This window comes from Rissa tridactyla, chromosome 10 (assembly GCF_028500815.1).
Source record: "Rissa tridactyla isolate bRisTri1 chromosome 10, bRisTri1.patW.cur.20221130, whole genome shotgun sequence".
Taxonomy (NCBI): domain Eukaryota; kingdom Metazoa; phylum Chordata; class Aves; order Charadriiformes; family Laridae; genus Rissa; species Rissa tridactyla.
Window position 1 is genome coordinate 22,004,018 of NC_071475.1, and position 20,468 is coordinate 22,024,485.

A 20,468-nucleotide genomic window follows, 5' to 3' on the forward strand; every position below is an offset into this window, starting at 1 on the left:
TTCCTAGTCTTACAAAGGAATGATTTAAGTATACAGTAGGATGGAACTTCTACTCTGTCTAAACATCTGATGGCATAACAACCCGATCGTTAAACTGTTTTGCATCATCTGCTCCAAATAATACATGTTCAAAGAAAGCTGGCAGCAATACTGAATATTGAGATCATATTAGAAACTTAGAAATTTTATTTTAATAATTTCACCCACAAACACTGATGTGGGCATACATTTGGTAAAAAGGCAAATTTATACATGGAAATCCAGAAGTAAACTGGTATTGCATTACATTTCTTCACTCTGTAGGTGTGCTTACACCGTAGAGCGCTCAGAGATAAGTTAAATCTCAGCTAAAAGCGCCATTTTTTTGTATGACAGAGGGATTAAAAAAGTGTTCACCCATCAAAGTGATCCTGTTCCTGTAGTCCTAGAGAATGCCAGCTCATCTGGTTTGGTGAAACAGCCTATCCAGAGAATTTTGTGGTTGTTTTAGTTGTTACCATGAAGCATGAGATGGCTGGTAGGAGTTCTTCCACTGCCAGGAGAAGCCAGCCTTAACTTGTAAAGAGGACAAATAACGAATACTCATAATAAAGGAAAATCTCTGACAGAAAAGGCTTTATAATACGCAGCAACTGTACAGGCATACGTGAAGTAGTTTGTTGCATGAAAATCTTATTCAATATAGCAGGAAGTTCTCCAGTGGAATGGACAATGATCTATGTCTTTCAGTCTGGTGAGAGAGATTAGGAGCTTGCTGTAACTAAAGGTAGCACAAAGCACCATCTGGAATAATTAATTTTAAATATCGGATCTAATTATCTTTGAGGCAAACGTTTGTGCAGTTTGTTCAGGAAAAAATCTGAGCATTTCAGGGACGACATGCGTGTAATTAAGCACATTTTAACTCATCTAAAGTGATAAGCAAAGTCATTATTCAAATCTTTATGAAGTTACCAAAGTGGGGTTTTTAACTGCGCACTACTTGATTATGGTATGGTCTATGCAGTCACATTTATAGTGTTCCATTCTTAGTGTAATGAAACCTCATAAAGCTTTTATCTGAAATAAGTGTCTTTTTTGACCGGTTATTTCTTATCTGTAGCATACTTTGTTGGAACGGAGAAAAAATTCAGCTGGTGCTCTCCTCTTCTTTTATGGAGGAATAACCTCTAGGCCTAGACGTGAAAGCATTTCATCCCTAGTAGAAAAGAGGAGAGCTGCCATTACAAAGAATGTTAAAAAATCCCACTATTTTCCTTTTAAAAAAATAATCTGAAAACCGTAAATATATGTACCTGAGAAGATCTCTCTTTGAGCTGAAAATTAGATACAAAAATTGAAAATGAGAAGTAAATTCAGCTAGCTAAAATAAGAGCTAAAAGAACTTTTTTCTACTTTCTTGTTTTTTCTGAAAGTGTTGAAAAGACTCCTGCTGAAATATTAAACTCTCTGAGTTTGGGGGTTTTTTTGGTGGTGTGTTGGTTTTTTTTGTTTTTTTTTTTTTTTTGGTAATTGCTAAAATCTCCGAGAGTTTTCGGCATCCATATAAAATACTTTATTTAAATATAGAGTAGCTCTACCAGTATTCTCTATTTCGTGAACATCCTATATCTGATAACATTTGGCATTGGATTAAATAATAATTCAGTAGTTTATCATCTGAAAAGGTGATGCTTTTGCCCAGGAAAGAATATGATAAATTTTATTGTGATTTAAAGGTGTAATTTAAGGTCATACTAGCTAGTCCGGTACAACAAAACATTTTCAAAACTCTAATCAAGGCAAAGCATTAATATGGTCTCCTTTTTTTTTTTTTTTTCTTTTTTGATAACTTTAAAAACGATCAAATCAAACTTCAGCGTAGTTTGCAGCAGACCTCTAAAACCTGGTTTGGCTAGAAAAGCAGACAAGGTGGTGTATTCAGCCTTTTTTCTATATTCAGCCTATTTGTGAGCTCTGTATCGCTTCCAAAGTGTCCAGATACAACAGGATTTTCAGAAACCGTCTTTTGCTTCGGTCTGTCTGACTGCTGTTTGCTTGCTTCAGCTGCTCAAAAGGGAAATATAAAAAGGTACAGTCCAGATCACGGTTACAGATTGATAGAATCTCGTTAAAACGTAAATGAAATTATTTTTCATTAATCAACCAGTAGCAATGAGGGAAAATAAGAAATAATTATGGCCGTTCAAGGATGTACAGCGAGAATGCCAAAACTTTATGTGAATTTGGGTTGAATTTATCAAGTTGCTTCTGGGGGTGGGGAGAAGAACTTGACAAGAGATTCCTAAAATTGTAGATACACAGGTGAAGCAGTGTCCCAGGCAGAGGCTGAATCGCTCCTCCCGGCTGGGGGAAATCTGAGGTATTTCTCTCCTCTGCCTCGGGAAATGTACACCTACTTTTCCTACATGCTATTTCATAGCTTCATTACGAGATTAGAGAGTACTTCAGAGTGATAGATGTGTACTGTCTGTGGCTGATACCATCTTATTTTAAGGGAACAAACATTTGCTAGTATCAATCTGAATTATAGCTTTCTTCCCTTTTGAGTGAATGCCACAACCCCTATGAATAATGTCAGTTTCTCACTGCTTTCAGTGGAGATGGAAAAGAAAATAAGGAAAGAATCACAGGAAATACAGTAATACGATTCTGTCAAAAGTTTTTACTTAAAGATAGGTAATTAGATGTATTTGAACATAATTGTTTGGCAGTATTTAATAGGCAGTATTTGCTCTATGAAACTTTGAATTTGGATCTTGGACAGGAGCAGAAATAAATAGTAAGTTGTCAGGAATCCTATTTGCAAACCACCTTATTTTGGTAGCTGTGATAATATTTCCTTTCCTTGAGGTATGTTTTGTACGGCACACGGTCCAACTAGGATTTCTTAAGCTTTGGGTGAAACCGACTCATCATTAAGGTATTTTCCACGGGACTTCAAAATTTAAATATGTGTTTTAGCAAACCTAAGTAAACGCCACTAAATTAAACAAATTATTTATGCTGGAAATGCAATGCAAAGTTTTCCTCGTTTTCTTTCGGCCTTTAAACAGTACACCCCACATTTCAGTGACGGAGTTAGGTATTTGATCAAGCAGCGTTACGGACAGATTTCTGTTGTTCTGTGCTGTTTTTCCGTTTGTAACCAGCAAACCCGCTCTTGAGGCTGTTGTGCAGAGTTGTTTATGTCTCATGTTGGCATGATGACAATGGCAGACATCGCAGGCGTGTCCAAGCCAGGGCTTTGGAGGCTGGGAACAATAGTGGCCTTCTGGCTGCCAAAGTCCTCTCGCTCCCGGGAAACCTCGCTTGCCGAGCCGCGGGTTCAGGAGCACTTCAGCTGCTGAACTCTTACAACAGAAGAGTTGTGCTCGCTAAAGAGGAAGAACAGCCCCGAAGTACATTCCTATATATTGAAGAATTCTTTGTCTGTTTGTGTTCGCGTGTTGTTTGGCTTTCTGTTTTAAGTGAGGACAGTTAGCGTTTAGGTAGGCTGGGTATGTCGGAGAAAGGGCCCAGAAAGAAAACATTCATCGTAATGTCAATAACATGCAGCTGTTTAAATTCTCAATGCCTTTGTTGACTGGCCATTCTTCCACTGCCTCCCTGTGGCTACGGCACGTGGCTGGAGCCTAGGAAATTGAAATCCCCTTGCTGCTTCTTCACCTGACTTGTTACACATGACAGAGTTATTGCTTTTCTCTCTTTGCCAGTTTTGCAAAATTGCCTTACAATGTGAGTGAGGTGCCAGAGGCTACGTGAATGGGGAATATGTCCGATCTTTAGATTAAAGGTGGTAGAAAATGCAAAATTATAACAGTCTTTTTGTCACAGAATCAACTTAAAATATAGAGACTCTGAGGTATCTGAAAAAACGGTATTCCAATGTATTTAATTTTCTGTACGTGTACCTCTTAGAGGTTTTGTTCGTTGTTGCTCTGTACATGAAGTCATTGCGTGGATGGAATAAAAAGGTGTGCACGTGAGAGAAGAGGAGAGACCAAGTGTATAATGCATACGTGTGTTTGCTGAGCGTATGAAACCCAGAAGACAAGAAGCAAAATGACAGCATGAGATCATTTTTGTAGAATGTGGTTTCCTTCCTAAGCTTTCTCTTTTGTTTTGCTTTATTTTACAGTTTGCCCAGCTGGTGTCTGTCTACAAAACTTTGGGTCCAGAGAAGTTCCCTTTAATTGAGCAGACGTTCTATCCAAATCACAAGGAAATGGTACGTGCAAATACCAATACTGAATTTGCTGACTGTCTCTGTAAAAGAGGAACTGTAAACACAAAACTCATTCCCCCCATTTACTGTCTATTTTAAAAGCCATTTTGGAAGCTTTCAGAGGCTGGGTGACTGCATGAAAGCATTGTGACGGTTAACTGGAATGTTTTCAGATGTGAAGGGTAGTCATTTTCAACCTAACCAACTTCAGATCTTAGGGAAATTAAATGCTTATAAAGTGCACTATTAAAGTGCAAGAGTTACTTTTACGGTTTGTTTTCAACCTAGTCCTTTCTGATACGTTCTAAGTGTTTGTTATCTTTGTAGGTGATGCACAAGGCTGTGTGCCTGACAGTGTAGGACTTCGAACTCACCTGAAATGAGGGTGGTTATGGCTTGTGATCTCCACAAACCTGAGCTGACGTTGATTCCCAGTCCTTTACAGACATAAATGCATTCATAAAAATAACACTTATGACCTTTACTAATGATCTGTCTTATGCTGCAGACATATTTTTTTCCTACCTTTTTATGGTTTCTAAACAGAAATTCTTCCCTGAGTATGTTTTTCTAGAGGAAATACCTTCAGCCCTGAGAGGAACTGGGGGGAGGCTACTTGCTGATTGAATAGACTGGCACAGAAGCATCACTTGTAGAATGTGATCCATGCAGCGTCTGTCCCACAGCTGGGATTGCAGTGCCATTGCAAGGTCATGAGAAATAGGTTGGTTAGTGTGTAAGGTCCCCAAGCGGTAGTTGCTGTGTGTCTGTCCTGAGACTCTGGCTAGCACTTGGTTACCAAAGGTGGCATCTAAGATAAGCCTCAGTGGCAGCAGTTGACTAAAATGTCTTCTGAGGTTTTCTTTCGCCCACATCTGTCTCATCTTTTGGTGACAAACACAGTATGGTACAGCTCTGCCGTAGTTTTGGATGTATTGCAAGAGTGGTGGGATGGCTCTTGGTACTGCTTTGCCGCTTCTCTCAGGTTTCTTTGGACTATTAACTCAGATATTTTCACTTCGTTTGTCTCAAACAACAATTCTGAAAAGAGCTTTCACCACACTTGTGTATTTAGTAAATTCTTTTACACGGAAGTTTTGTAGAGCCAAAGGAGAATGGTACCGATCCAGAGCAGCAGAGCTAAATATTGTCCCAGACAGCTAAATCTTTTCGGAATGGAAGGGGGTTTTGTTGATGGATTTGGAAATGGATGGATCAGGAAAATGTACAACTTAATAAAATTTATATTTTATTTTATTTTTTTTTAATGCAAAGGAAGTGCATCCCCCTTGGGGGTTCATTCATAACAGGTGGAGAAGCAGAACCACATCTCGTGTTTCTGCAATACGCTTTTTTAAAATGGTTATAAGTTTTATATCTCTATTTTCCTGAGAATGTCCAAGATTAAAGGTGGCCTATAATTTTCTGCACACAATTTATCATTCATTATTTTATCAGCTGTTACTCAGGCTCCTCGGGGCAGTGGTGACGGCCCCAAGGCTGTCAGAGTTCGAGGAGCGTCTGGTCATATGGGTTAGTTTTAAGCAGTCCTTCGAGGAGCCGGGAGTTGGGCTCAGTGGTCCTTATGGGTCCCCTCCAACTGGAGATATTCCACGATTCCATAGTTTAACTGAAAACGCAGGCCTTTTAGCCCATTGCTAAATTGCAGTACATAGAAACAAAGAGAAATACCCTATAGTTCTGGGACAGGAATTAATGTGTTAGCTTTTAATTTTTACGTAGTATGACCCTGTGGAAGGTTACCAGTTCAATTGCATACTGGTGTCTTGAACAACTGATTGACTTCAAATTCAAGAAAACGTGCTTATGAGGCATATTTTGCTTAAGAGTATAACAAATACTTGAGTGGCTTTCCCCCCCTTCGTTCCTCTACATTGCGTGTTAATGTGTGGACTGATAAGTTATCTGTCTTTCGTTTCAACCTTTGAATGTTAATGTTCTTCACAGCTGAGTATTTTTTACATATTTATACGTAATGAATGTTAATCTAGGGAAAATCAATGCATTTCAGTATTGCGCTGCCATACATGGTTTAGAGGTGCTGTAGTAGCTGACTGGGGTGAAGCTCATTTGTTGTTTTCTTTCATTCTGAAGAAATTATTTGGAACTTTGTGGCTTGAAAAATAATTAGGTGACATGGTGCAAGATAACGTTTTATTCAAATTTCTAGAATGGGTTGCAAGATGATCTGAATATCAAAGCCTTCTAGTTGATGAATTGAAATCATGTCGCGCTGTTTAAATTTTGTTGGTTTTTTAAACACTGTTTATTAAGAGCTGGCCTCATCTGCATTTGCTTTTACAGACTTTGGTATTTACAGTTTAAAATAACTTTTGTAGTTCCTCTTGCGTTCGTCTCTTCCCTTCTTATGCTCCAAACCTTAACCTGGAGCTCTCTCCCTCTCCTCCAGTGAGAACCGGTTGGGGGGGGGGGGAGCGGGGGGAGCTCCAGGTCTCTGTGCGTTGAGGTTTCAGCTGAGCCCACCAAGGTACAGAGCTGCTGCTCTGCCTTTTGCTTCTTTCACACCACGGTGGTCACTTGTACCGAGTCTTTAGACGGCAATAAAAGGTAAATAAACAAAGATGCCATTCTTTCGTGTAAAAATGGAGCTACTTTAATGAAACACTGTTTGAAACAGAAACATTCATCTCAGACTGATTAAAACTATACAAAATGCTGTGAGGCTTTTTGAACTCGTTGCTAGTTGAGTCATATCTACAGCCTTTCCCTCAGTAATTAGTTCCCTTTATTTCACTACGTTCACACCTCTTATGTTCTCTGTCGTGGAAAAAAAAAAAACCAAACCACGGCTTTTTCAACATAGTTGTTGGACAATTTAATTAAAATATAACTGGAACATTGAGAAAAAGCCAGCAATATTCAAGGCGTTTTTTCCACCATTCACCTGTACAGTCTCCCTTCTCTGTTCATCTCCCTCCTCTTATAAGTCATGTGAGTCATTTTCAAATTAAAATCAAATGTTGTACCAGGCTATATTTCTGCTCTAACTTGTCATATAGCACATACACAGTTTCAAGTAGTAAAAAAAAAAAAAAAAAAAAAAAAAGTTGTAAAAATAATCTGCTGATGATAATATATCAGTGCCACTGCAGTAAAAATCTTGATAGGAAAATAACATAGTTGGAATGCCACGTTGTAGTTAATCCTTTTCATAATCTTTATCAGTGCTGAATCTCAGGGAAATTAAAAACTCATTCTGAGAGGGGCTTTTGTAAAGCTTTTCTTGCTATATTTATTGACATGAAAAAAAGAAAATCTTTGTGCCATCAATTGTGGGAAGTTTGGCCAGATTTATCCTCAGACAGAAATCAAAGTGGACGGCCATTAATTTTTGAAATACCTCATACGGGATATTTTATGGCAGGTCAAATATATAATGTTTTTAAAACTAAATATGTCATACACTTCATATTACAGTTTGTTCATAAATATCGAAGAAAACATTTATTTTTACAAGGTGCTTAAAGAAGGCAGTCTGAATTGAGTTAGTTAAGTCTAATTTGCTGTAAAACTGAAATAGAACTATGTTGAGTTAAAAAGCAGAAAATATCTGTTTGCTGCAGAGCACTATTCAAAAGACACCATTACATCAAAATGGATTTGGAAACAAATGCTACACTCTACATGTATTGAATATTAATTAGCCATGTGCTTAATTCAGGCTTTGTATAGTCATTAAGCGCTTGCAGGCTTGTCTAGGAATTATTTTGGTTTGATATGAGGAAATAAGGCTTTTTTTTTTTTTTTTCAAATCTTTCTGTAAATTAGTAGTATAAATGCACAGCACTGACAGCAAATATCACTGTCAATATTGTCTCTGCAATATCAATCGCTTTTGGGAAGAAATGTAGCCTTTTCATTTCTGTAAGTAGCCATAAGAAGTCAATGGTCCAAATTAGCGTTAGGTAATTTTTTTGTTTGTCCTTAGCAAAGCAGAAAATGAGCTAGGCCTTCCATTTGGCAGCACAAATATATGGTGTTTTCATTTAGGATTGTAAATTACAACAGTGAAACTGATTTACAGTAAATAAAAAATGAAAAGTTGACCATTAAGGGACATATATTCCTCAAAGGAATAACGGCGTGCCTTCCTGTTGGCCTTGCACCGCTTGCACTTCATTGAAACGGTACAAGTTTAGCTATAGAAAAAGTAAGTAAGAAAATTTATTCTCCCAATAGTGTTTTCACATCTGTCCTTTAAATATGGATTCATGCAATTGTCAAAATATACATTAGAAACGTGAACAGAATATGCCACAAAAATAATTTATACAGGTTTTTTATGCAAGTCTCCGTCATATATCCAATGCAACATACCTTAGGGTGTGACATGATACATGGGACACGCTGAATTTTATGTCCAAACTACTACTACATTGAATGGAACGGAATTAGAGATGCCTATACGCTTAAAGATGTGCATATTTTCTTTGCAAGTTTAAGTCCCAATGCTTTTCTGAGGACCCTATAGCAGACAGGCTAAAGGAACTATTTGGAAATCTGGTCCCCTGAACCGACGGGCAAGAACAGCTCCGGCTCGAAGGAGCCCGGGGGCGGGGGGGTCCCCTGCTGGTTAACAGAATGAGCGAAGCCTGGTGTTAAACCTTGAAATAGACCTGACTGAACCAAACGGGAGCACAACCCTCTACATCTCTGCCTGTCATTCCGAGTTCTCCTGCGAGGAATACATGAGAGAAATTTCTAGCCAAAATTGGAATGAAGTGAAGGAAAGCCAATGGAGAAAATTGGAGAGAGTGAAATATGTCAGAAATGGCAGCTGTTAGAGAGCCATCTCCTGCATGACAGTTCTCATCCACTTTCTAGAACACAAGTAGTTGGACAACTGTCTAAACTTTGGCATTTACTGAAATAATTTTTTAAGTTTTACCACCGTGAACTGAATTACTTTTGTAAACTTAAATATGTGTGAGATTAGTTACTGACTACAGTAATCAATTCATAAAAGCTAAGACACTAAAAAACTAGAAGGCGAAATACATTGTCGCACTTCTCTAGTGTAAGTTCATGAGTTATCCAATTCATTATGACAGAGTATGATGGGTATTCATTAATGAAAAATCATTAATGGTTGAATATTTGAAAGCTTTGTAGAAATGACTTGCAGTGTAAGTTATTGAATATCTATTGCATGTATTTTTACATGAGTTTCTAAAGCCAAGGCTTTAACGGTGCTGAAATACAATAACCTGGTCACATATTTAGAGGCATTATCAAGTACCGCAGCTGCCGTGGTGATGGACGTGGTTTCTGTAAATACAAGCAGTTTTAGCCTGTCATTGTTTGTGTTGGTTCCATAAAATGGTGAAGCATTAGAACATCTGGCTTTTCTTTCAAGAAGGTATAGCTAGTCCATAGGAATATTGAATTGGGTAAGAGGATTTTGATTATCGAGGCTGTTTTTTTAACTTAGTCATCAATGAAAGTTACAACTCTGTAGGCAAAGAAAACTATGACATAAGTAACATACAAAATACGGAGCACAGATTGTTTTAATCACAGAAGTGTTCAACTTGTTTCAACAGACAAGGAAATACAGGGATTTTTGAATCTTTTTTATAGCACATTGTTATAATACTTTACATATACACTGTACAATAATTCTTTTGTATCAGAAAACTTTCATACAGAAAAAAATAGTTCTATAAAACATTCCGTAGTTCATTGGAAAGATCTGGAATAAAACATGGGGCGCTCTTACTCTGTAGGTTAACAGAAATAGGGGACAAAATTCTGGCAATTCTTTTGTTCTTGTACATTCATATTGGTAAAAGGGCAACGTGTTACGCCTCGGAGGACACAGAGGAGCGTTCTCAGCTTGAGCCTCTCCGTACAAAGCATGACTTTACGGAGTAGCTACCACCAGGAGTTTTGTTCCTCATCTTGCGCGGGTGCCAATTCCCCAGACTCGTACTTTAGCTGTACAGGACAATTTGGTTTTGTTTCTAAGCAACAGATACATTAGAGGATGGCAGTTCAAAGCTGTGAGCGTGCAGTGTTTGATGGAATTAGACTCCAAGGCTTTTTAGGAAGTGACAGTTTTAAGGTTCGCTGATATCAATAAACTCTTTCTCTGGGGGAGGACCACCTCGGTACCAGCTGCAAGTGCCATCGCTCCTCTTGATACAGGCATAGTGCTTGGCTTGGTGCCCGTACAGCTTCCTTTCTATCAGCCAGTCTGTCCAGAGGCACTCGTTTGGTGTCGTGATTGAACAGGGCACCGTGTAGCAGGTGGAGATCTAAATGGGAAATAGTACAGTCGTTCAGTATGTCGCAGGTTTCTTAAAAGTGGTATTTATTCTCAAGTAATATAAAATATAGGGTGTGTCAGAGAGCAGCTCCCACCAGGCAGAGCTGCTAGTGCCTGTAAGGTGGGCTCCACCGATAGACAGCGGTTCGTTCTGTACTTACTTTGCAGCCACAGCCCATTTGATATCTCTGATTAAGACTCTTCTTTTGCGACAAGGATAAATCATCCCAGGGTTCGATGTAGTTGCATAAATGGATGAGGACTTTGCCATCACTTAAAATTTGTCCTACAGCACAAAAAATAAGAGAAATAAGGCAAGCAAATAGATCCGTTTTTTTAATACGGAAATAAATTGGAAGAATACCTGAAGTTTTTAATTAATTGCACCAAATTAGTCATATTTCACACCTGTTTCAATGGATGTAATTAGAGCTGAGAGAACTAGTCTGCTGATTGCATGCTGAATAAATGTAAAAGATTTAAGAACGATATTTTTCAAAAGATACTGATAATCTGCCAGCGAGGGATGGATGCAAATGTTAAACTAGGTTTCAGGACTCCATAGAAAAATCTGTAATTACTTAGAATCCCAAATCTGCATACGGGTGGGCATGTGTTGTCTCATTAAGCACGTTTGCATTCCTGGGAAAATCAGTACTATTGGTTTTAAATGAATAATAATGGCATATTTCCAGTTTACTAATCACATAGTCACTGACCTCGACTTCCTTTGGAACTGCTTTGAGATTGTTGGGTGAAGGATGGAAAACATTTAAGATCCCAGTATAATTACAGCCTTGCACAATTTGTACATTTCATTGTGTTTGCATTATTTAGGACATAAATATATTATTTTCAACAAAGGCTGGCATATTTTTGCAAGCTCAATCTAAGCAGTTACTTCTGGTTTTGCAGGTACATTAGTTTTGTTACACTTTACCTGTCAAAAGGTACTGTTTTTTGTTGTTAGCTTCTAGTTTCACTCCACAGAGTGACGAATCAAAAGGGGTATAGACATACTGGACATCCTTAAGCTTTTCAAATCCTTTAAACATCTGGAAATTATCAGAAACAGAAAGTCAGGAGTGGAAAACAAGCATGAAAAAACAGTTGCAAACAACAACTGAAAGAAATACATGGTGCAGCTCTGTAAAAAAGGCTCTAAAGTCTGAACTTACATGAGAAAAAACCAACAATTATACCCCTTCTCTACACTATTATTTTTAGGAGGAAATTATGCCCTCATTTTTTTGAGTTATGGGTTTTTAAATGTGCTTTTTCAGTGTTTTTAATGGTTCTTTAAAGCTTTCTCTTTAATTTATATTCTACTGGTGTCTTCCATTTAAGGAGTAACGCAGAGACAGCATTCGGCTCAAATGAGGTGCTGCAGCCTTGTAAGATGCAAAAATGTCTCAATATATTAATGGGAATATAATATAATATGGGAAATTTGATCTTGAGCAGTGTGATGGTGTGTGTCTTTGAGGGCATAAAACATGCTGAGAAACTGAGCGTTGCGCTTATATTTGGTCAGTAAAGCAAGCTGATTTTCCACATCCACGATTTTGCCCCACGCGACCTTCTCGAATAACTCTTGGAACGTGGGACCCAGCTCTGGGCGTTTCTTGCCTGCAGCACTAAAATGGGTGGGTTTGGGATCAAAGCCTGTCCCGTGGTCGGCCTGGCTGCTCCTTAACTAGCGGTTCCAACTAGCAAAATCATTCCTAAACAAGCCGTTAAAAGATCAAAACAAATATAGCTGTGTCTGAAGGTGAGAAGGAGCCATGAGACGCTAATGGAGCTCAGAGTGCCTGTCACCACCTCCGATGACACACCCCAGCCTCCTGCCCTTTGGGGGCCCTGCTCGGTGCTGCCGCACTGTGTGGGGACAGCTGGGGACAAGCGCAAGGCTCTCCCCGGAGCTGCTGGCCTCGCTGGAAAACGCCCTCGTGCTACTCATATTCTCTCAGGACGTTTAAATCCTACAGGGCACTAGAAAATACACTCCGTGTTGATTTTTCTGAAGCCTTATTTATGGAATAACACAAGACAAAGTTGTTGCCATTGTGCTTCTGATCCAAAAATATTAGATGTGGATTTGAAATAGTAGAAAAACAAACAAACCAAACCAAAAAACAAGCCTGGATCCAGTCCAAAGCAGCGGTGAAAACAGTAGAAAACATATGTAAAGATGATGAAAGTGTGTCTAATTTTATTAGATAAAAGTAGACTGGTATGTCAGCCCAGTGCAAAAGTTCTCGGAAAGACGGGCGAAGGCGGGAGCAGGCGGAGGCGGGACGCGCGTTGGGAGGCTCTGCCTGGTCCTGGTGCCAGCCCGGCGTGTCGGGGGCAGCCCCAGCCCTTCCACGCTCCTCCCAAGAGCCATTTGGTCCCTGCCGTCTTTGAAACGTGAATCCCTGCTTCTGCTACGCTTAAATCCACCTCGTTCGGGGTGGGGGTACCAGACGCAGATGTCTAGTACAGAGGAACTGCCTGAACAAAGTGAGAATCCTCTGATTTGAGTCCTCTCCGTGGTCAGAAGCCGTCGGTTGGCTACAATGTTCAGTAGGGTACAACTTTTAATATCTTGCCACTCGATCTAAATGAACTTGAGGCATTATGCAGACATCACAAATTGATTTAGCTATTAAAAAAACAATAAATATCCATGTCAACTGGTAATGGAGCTCTAGTTAATATTTAAATTAGTTTGGTGTTTGTTTTGTTGGGGTATTTTTGGATGCTTGGTTGGGGTTTTTTTGAAATTACGGTCTGACCCATCTCGGGTTTTGACCTAGATATTTGTTAAAGCGTTTCTTAAGATTATAATCTTCCGATTAACTCAGTAAATCATGTTTGATCTTCTCAAATCGTATTCTCTCATCTCCTGGAAGTGTGAATACCTTGTCTGTAAGGGAATAAGCTGTCTTGATTTGACCCTGCGCCGTGCTGTGGTTCGTTTACATCCGAGGTTCTGGTGGGGCTTCCTTGAGGTAGAAAGAAAGGGAAGGAATGGGGAGCAGAGACGTGAGCCTGGTACCAAAGTCTCTATTGACACTGTCCCTGTCCTTGTGAGGTACGCAACCCAGACCAGTACAGGGCTACTGCTTTAGAATATTTTTTTAAAGAATATCTGTATTACTTTCAGTGTCTCAGGCATGTTGCTGTTGTAATAATTACATTCTTCTGTCTTCTTTATTCTCCAAGCCTTTGCAACTATACCATAGCCTCTTTTCTTAGCTTTGTATAGCGATTAATATCTAGCCTTAAAACTGCAGGCAGCCTTGTACAGTGTGGGTACCGATGCGTTTATCTCAAATACCTCCTTGTATTCCCACCGTAGGGGACCTGCCCTCTTGCAGATACTTCCAGTGGATTCTCATCCATGCAGCTTCTGTGAAAAATACTTAGCAATTTTGCTTTTACTAGTTTAATTTGGTAAATGTGTTGATTTCATGTATGACAGTAATATCTTGCACCTTACTTCACTACTCTGACAACACAGGACAAAGTCCCACGCAAGCTAATGGTGCTGCTTTAGTGTTTAGCCAGCTGCTCGGAGGAGGTACGGTGACCAAGTCGATAATGATAATATTATGAAGACAAATATTTAATTGCATATAAATCACGTATATAAAAGAAAATAACTGTAATTGAAAAAATGTATGGCGGCCTAACGTGCCAACCAATATATATCAAATTAATAAACCCCATCATTATTCTTTTTTTATTTCTGAAAATAACAGAATCATATTTAATATTTCTGTACAAAAATACCGGTGTTTCAATGCTAAGCCTAATGCACTGAATTTAAAATAACAGAAATATAATTTTTGTAATAGAGAGTAATATAAAAGAGAACCAGCGGCATTTCGCTGAATTTACAGTTGCAGTAAAATGTAACCTGTGCAGGTTCTGTGTTTCTTTTCCAAGAGGGCGGAAGAATTGCTGAGGGAAGTGCAAATATGTGTGTGGCTGAAAAAATATTCACCACAACTAATACTGAATTGATAGTCATGTTTTACCTTGATAGATCTTGCAGCTCAAAAGAGATTATTAGAAAGTCTGTTCTTATTTTCTATGTTACATAAGTTCTTATCACGTCCCCGCAGTCCCGTAACGGTTTATGCCCAGGGTTAGCCAGAAGCACCTGGTCAGAGCCATCTGCCGTTAAAAGGAGCGTTTGGTTCATCGTAATGGCAGGTAATCAAATTTACAGTATGAGAAATGGGTCTGTAAGCACCCGAGAGAACATAGACTGTAATAGTGAAAAGAGGATTTTCTGCCATTTGACATACACTGTTGGTTTGGATTCTTTCAAGTGTTAGCATCTGAGGGAAATGGTAAGGAACAGCGTCAGCGGGTTGTCTGGTCAGCCTGACTCTGGTCAGCCAAGTTCTCAGTGATTCAGGAAACCGCGCGGCACAAAGAGGTGGGTGATCCGCAGGCTGAAGGTCTCTGACAGGCTGTTTCTGTGGTGTTATTAGTCACTCTGCGACTCGTCCTGCTCCACTGAGGTGGCCAAATCAGACCGATTGTATACAACATTATGTTATTTTAATGCATTATTTTACACTTAGCAAATGTGTACAAGCATGAGCTATTTAAAACTCCTCACTCTCTTTACTTTTATAACTTGATGCGGACTTTGCAGCGGTATCTGTGACACTTCCCTAGTAATTACCTTGTAGGTAATGATGTGGAGCATCTTATATTAGAAAATTAATCTCTCTGGTTTGTCTCTGACTTGCCTTCCAAGGCTGAGGGGCATGAAATAAAGATCTCTCACTGATGCCTGAGTTTGGAACAGGCCGCTTATGAAAACTGGGGAGAAACTCCAAAGCAGCTCCAGGATATGAATGGATGTCAGAGATGTCCGTGTGCTGTTCCTGGAGAGCAGGGTCGTAGACTGAAAATAATATCACAGACTTCTCATTCTTCTTTTTTTGTGTGCTGAAGCATAAGGTGATTTGCATTTCTGTAAAGTTACTGAAGTGTTGCAGGGTAGCAGCAGAAAATTAAAGTGCTAATGGGACGAAAGAGAATTGCTCCGATATACTTATTTCTGTAAAGAAACATTTGAAAATACCCAGAACAGTTTAAGACGACAGAAAGTGGCAGACTGGGGAAAGTTTGGAAGTTTGTTTAAGCAAGGTAAAAAGATTTGGCTTATTGAAATTGCTATAAAACCTTAACGGAAGTCACGTGTGATAACCGTCTGTGTGAACATTTTGAGATATTCTTGTTTACCGTAGGTTTTTCTTAGTAAAACTCCTGTGAGGTGATCTACTGATACTATTTGAAGGATTGTATTTTTTTTTTTTAAAGCACGTAGCTATTTATAACGATCTACTTAAGGGTTCCCAGTAAATGTAATAATACAAATCAATACAAATAATACAAAATAATATTCTATGAAAAATGAGAGCTAAAACCACCTAGAAAACTTCAACCAACCAACCAACCAAACCAAACCCCACACCAATGCATTTTGTTTGAAAGAGACTGCCTGTCTTTTGGCTGTTCCAGAGACAGGCAGATCACGATCTTTTTTACATCACTGAGGGTTTGATGGTGACTTGAGTGGGATCAAGGAACGTCCTCTTAAAGTACATTAATGAATACGTCTCCTTATTGCAGCTGAACAAATAATGGAGAAATCCTCTGGGATTCTGAATGACTGTCTTGTCGGGTGCTCCTACTTTGTGTTTCCTTTCCTAGCAACATTCATACAAACGGATTTTTATTTATATGAATATCAGGGAAGGTCTCCTGTTTCTGCAGATGTCCCTATTCGGTTATGAACAAAGGTCCTTGCTGTTTCGGCTGGAAATGCTTTCCTCTGTTTATGAAGTTTGCGTCATCCAGTCAGGGCGTTGCGATATCATAACGCAACCCAGGTGATCAGTTATCCACCACCAACAGCAAATGTCTCGAACACCACTCAAAGACTGAAGTATGTTTTCATAAAGCCTTCATAAAGCAATTGTGAATAACAAAAGTTTCCATCAAAATATAGTTATTTATCATGCAACTCATGAATGGCAGAACAGCTTGCTTTTTTTTTTTTTTCCTTCTTCCCCCCCCACCCCCCCTTTTTGTTTTATCCCTACTTTGATTTATTCTGTGTTGTTCACCTGTGGAGGCATCCTGAGCCTTTTCCAGCTTAAAGCATTTAGAGCTGTGTTGTAGCCATATACATAGTTTATCAGCATTGAACTTCAAAATAGCTAAGTGATTCCATGTACCTTTATTTGTTTGATTTCATACCGGATCATTTTGTGGGTATCAAGAGGATCATCGCTGGCAGGAACCACCTTTTCGCTGGATATTTTTGCTCGAATAACTGTAATAGAGAAAAAGATTTAAACGCACATAAGCATATGTCTAATTCTACAAGCAATAGTGAAAATTATATTGATAAATTTTAGCATTGTTTTTGCACGTTAGCTAGAAGTAGATTTTAAGGCTTGTTACTATAAGAACACTAGATTGAGTTAACTCCTGTAAATAAAAATAAGTGGGCTGCCTATGTTATAAGTCTGAATGTCCACGAATCTGGAAATCTGAATTAGGTTACCACTCAGTTTTGACAATAACTGCCCATCAAATTCTTTGGAAGACTTGAATCCCATAAAATTCTATAAAACACCCGTCATTATAGTCAGTGAGCAAAAGAAAGGGACACTTCTGTTGGTGAGAGAAGAATTGTTGCTCAGTTAAATAGACTTGAAGTTAACACTCTGAAAGACTGCGCCAGACAAAAGTATCATTTTTATGTATGAAATTAGAAGACAAGAAGAGAACAGTCTTTCCTTCTTTCATTCACTTCTCTGAGACTGTAGATTTTAGCATTTTTCTTAACATAACATATCATTGTATTAACCTGTATAAATTAATTATTCCCTCTTTTGACACATTTTATGTATTTACTATTCTTTAAACAAGGAAAGTGTGAGAAACCAAGAAGAAATGGTTTATTTTCCTGTCTGTTTGAGGCCTCTCTCTTGTATATGCCATTTAAAATATACCAGGGCTATCAGGCACAGAGGATAACGGGATTCGAAGACCATGGTCTATAGCCAGAATTTCTCTGGGGACTTCTATCGCCCAAAAAGTATTGAGAGTCCTGTTTTTGCTCAGTTCTGGATGGCTATTGCAGCCCCTCGCGGCTGTGGTACAGCAAGCTGTGTCTGTTGGAGAGACGCTGGCAAAGGCCGGAGCGATCACCAGTGGGACCCCACTGCGGCTGTAAGTCCAGGTCACGGTTGGGCAGAGGTGGCTCTGTGCAAGGACACCTGCAGCTGTGGCAGAGGTCCGAAAACATTCTTCAGCGTGAGGGCAACTCTCAAACACCTTCTTTTTTATGTTGTTTGTATTTTTCGTGACAAAAGGAACCGTTCTATCAAAGTGAGTATGAAACAGGCATGATGCTTCATGGAATAAGTTAGGTTAGGAGGAGCCTCTGGAGGTCTAGTCCAACGTCTTGCTCAGCTTGAATGAGGACACGCAGGGCTGTGTCCAGCTGAGTTTTGAGTATCTCAGAGGATGGAGATTCTGCAGCCTCCCTCAGCCCCTGCTCCAGGGTTACAGTGAACTCCTCATAGCTCCTGTTCACTGAACAAAAACGTCAAGCTGATGCAGAGGAAAATCTTTTGGCATCAAAATCGTGCTTTTCCCCCCCAAAAACATTTCTTTGATAGATTGACCCCTAAACATCGTATCTAAAGAAAAGGAGTAAGAAACCCAGATTGTATTTTTCCTTACAGCCAGAGAGAGGTCAGTCTCATCTCATAACGGGCAATTCTCATTTCCTCACTTATTAGCAGAGCAGACTAGACGTAGTAATCAACATGATGCAGATGCCTACAGCTTCAGAGCTGGAGTCCTCTGTCTTTTGGCACAGTGCTCCCTCCTCCCAAGCCATTTAAACTCTTTTAAAGGAGCACTGTAGCCTCATGGGTTGGTTTGGAAGGAAAGAGTTCTTTTAAGTATGAACAGCAAATTCCTCGTTTCAAATGGTAAGTGGCAGCATCTCTTTAATCATCTGCAGATGCCTTATGTTCCCACAAATTAACAGTACTTCTTAAGTGCTTTGATCTAATTCCAGATAAAAAGTGATGTGGATTGTGTGTACTGTACTGCTGGAAAGGTCAAATTAGAATTGTGTTGGTGTGTTGCCTTGCTTTCCTTTGCATCATTACTTCCTAAAACAAAGGTTTTCTCATTAAAGAGTTGATTGGAGATAGAAGGTAAGGGCTGAGATGCCAGTGAGGAGCTGGCTCCAGTATTTTCTTAATACCATAACATGGTTTATATGCAGGAAATCTTTCCCTGCCTACTCAATGCAAACATTTGTAGGATAATTAAAACTACTTCTCCCCTTGTGTTTAATGTTGAAACATTACTCATTTTCATATTTTTATTAAATTCTGCTTGTTAGCATCTGAGAGGAACATTCCAGATGATCGATGTTAGCTTGAAGGGTCTCCATGGAGTTGGGCAAGGCTGAGAGTATAACGTTTGGGGTTTGTCATTAAGAGATCTTTCTCTGGGTGTGTATAAGAAAATGAAAACTATTTTTACGTTGTGTTTCATTCGTTTGTTTAAGAGAAAGCTTCCAGATGGCAAAGGAAGACCAAATTGAGATTTTTCTTTGTTAATGTCAAGAAAGTTTTACTGTTGCAGGATGTCTAAATCTTTAGTTATGTGGGTTTTACTTCTCTGTTCTCCTGAAACCAGATTCAAATGCACACAGATCTTTAGGGGCCTTTTAATCCTTCTTGTTTTTCTTTTTTCTTTGCTTTAATTTTTTTATTTTTTTTTTTTCAATCAGTGTCGTCTGGCTGTCTCCTAAAACCTCTTATTCATGTGATTGCTTCTGTTTTTAACCACAAGCACTTCCTGGTGCAGCATTCCTGGGCCTGCCCATCTCCCTCTCTCCATTCGCGGTTCAGAGGGTGGTTAGAACTTAGGATTCCTCCTACTCTGCACTTCTGTTCAAGAAATGGTTTCAAGCGTACCATGGCTGGCTCGGCTTCTCCTCTCTTTGACTGAGAGCGGCCTCGGGTTGTGTAATGCAGTAATGCCATTGGATCTGTCAGACACTTATTGGTTCCTTATGGGGAATTTGCATATCTGAAATACATATGCACAGCCTTCCTATTCTAATGCCAATAATTCAGTCAGCCTCAAATTCGTTCCGCGTTAAAAATGTGTACTGTTTTTCCAAAGACATTCGCTCTAATATTTCAGTAGTAGGATGTAGCATTTCTGCGGAACTCGTATTTTGTAACTCGCGGTCCTTTTATAAAATATAAACTTTTACCGCCACTTAGTGTCTGAAGGTTGTCTCGGGTAGCTGAAGGGACAGGGCGTTAATGTGCTCAGAGCCGTGCGAGGGTCGGCGGAGCCCCGGAACAGAAGCCGTACTGGGAGTTACTGGCTGCTCTGGTTCCTGGCGTCGTGCTGTACCATGGTTATGGGGGGACAAGCGTCCATTTCGTAAAGCAGCTTGGCGATTGGGCATTCTTTACTAGAAATGTGTCGAGAATATTTTTATTCCTTCTTTCCTGACTAATGATAAGCATCTCCCAACCATTTCCACATTAACAAAAGGTAATTCTGAACTGGGTAAAGGCCATTGGATATATTTGTGTTGTAGCTGTTGAGGTCAGGAGAAAAGTGTTGGGTTTTGTACAATACAAGCGTTTATATACAATAAAGGTAGAAAGTTAGGCGTTAGCTGCATCTTTCCCAAGCCTGGGTGACTTCTCTCTGAAATTAGTTACACTAATTATTTACCTGTAAATAAACTGTACCATCACCTCGCGTGTTAGAGATTTTTATGGTCATGAGGAAATACTTATACTAAGGGCTTTAAAAAAAAGAAATTCCCTGCCTTTAGATTAATTTTACCACACTACAGTG

At 39.3% G+C, this 20,468-nt stretch overlaps 2 protein-coding genes across 6 annotated transcripts in view; one reads left to right on the plus strand and one right to left on the minus strand.

Annotated features, from left to right (window-relative positions):
• The window catches only part of SYN2 (synapsin II), a 195,429-nt gene that overhangs the window by 95,562 nt on the left and 79,399 nt on the right, over positions 1-20,468 (plus strand). The window contains exon 5 of the mRNA XM_054216069.1: positions 4,142-4,231. Coding sequence (XP_054072044.1) covers positions 4,142-4,231 — 90 coding nt within the window. The remainder of the gene's footprint in view (positions 1-4,141; positions 4,232-20,468) is intronic.
• The window catches only part of TIMP4 (TIMP metallopeptidase inhibitor 4), a 123,148-nt gene continuing 109,343 nt past the window's right edge, over positions 6,664-20,468 (minus strand). For 2 of the 5 annotated variants that reach the window (XM_054216075.1, XM_054216076.1), the window contains 4 exons: positions 16,787-16,884; positions 11,479-11,593; positions 10,700-10,824; positions 6,665-10,527 (listed from right to left, as the gene is read on the minus strand). In XM_054216075.1, the coding sequence (XP_054072050.1) occupies positions 10,330-10,527; positions 10,700-10,824; positions 11,479-11,593; positions 16,787-16,816 (468 nt within the window). In that variant the 5' untranslated portion in view covers positions 16,817-16,884 and the 3' untranslated portion in view covers positions 6,665-10,329. Of the gene's footprint in view, positions 10,528-10,699; positions 10,825-11,478; positions 11,594-16,786; positions 16,885-20,468 lie in introns of all 5 variants that reach the window. The other 3 variants (XM_054216077.1, XM_054216074.1, XM_054216073.1) reach the window with 3 other exon arrangements.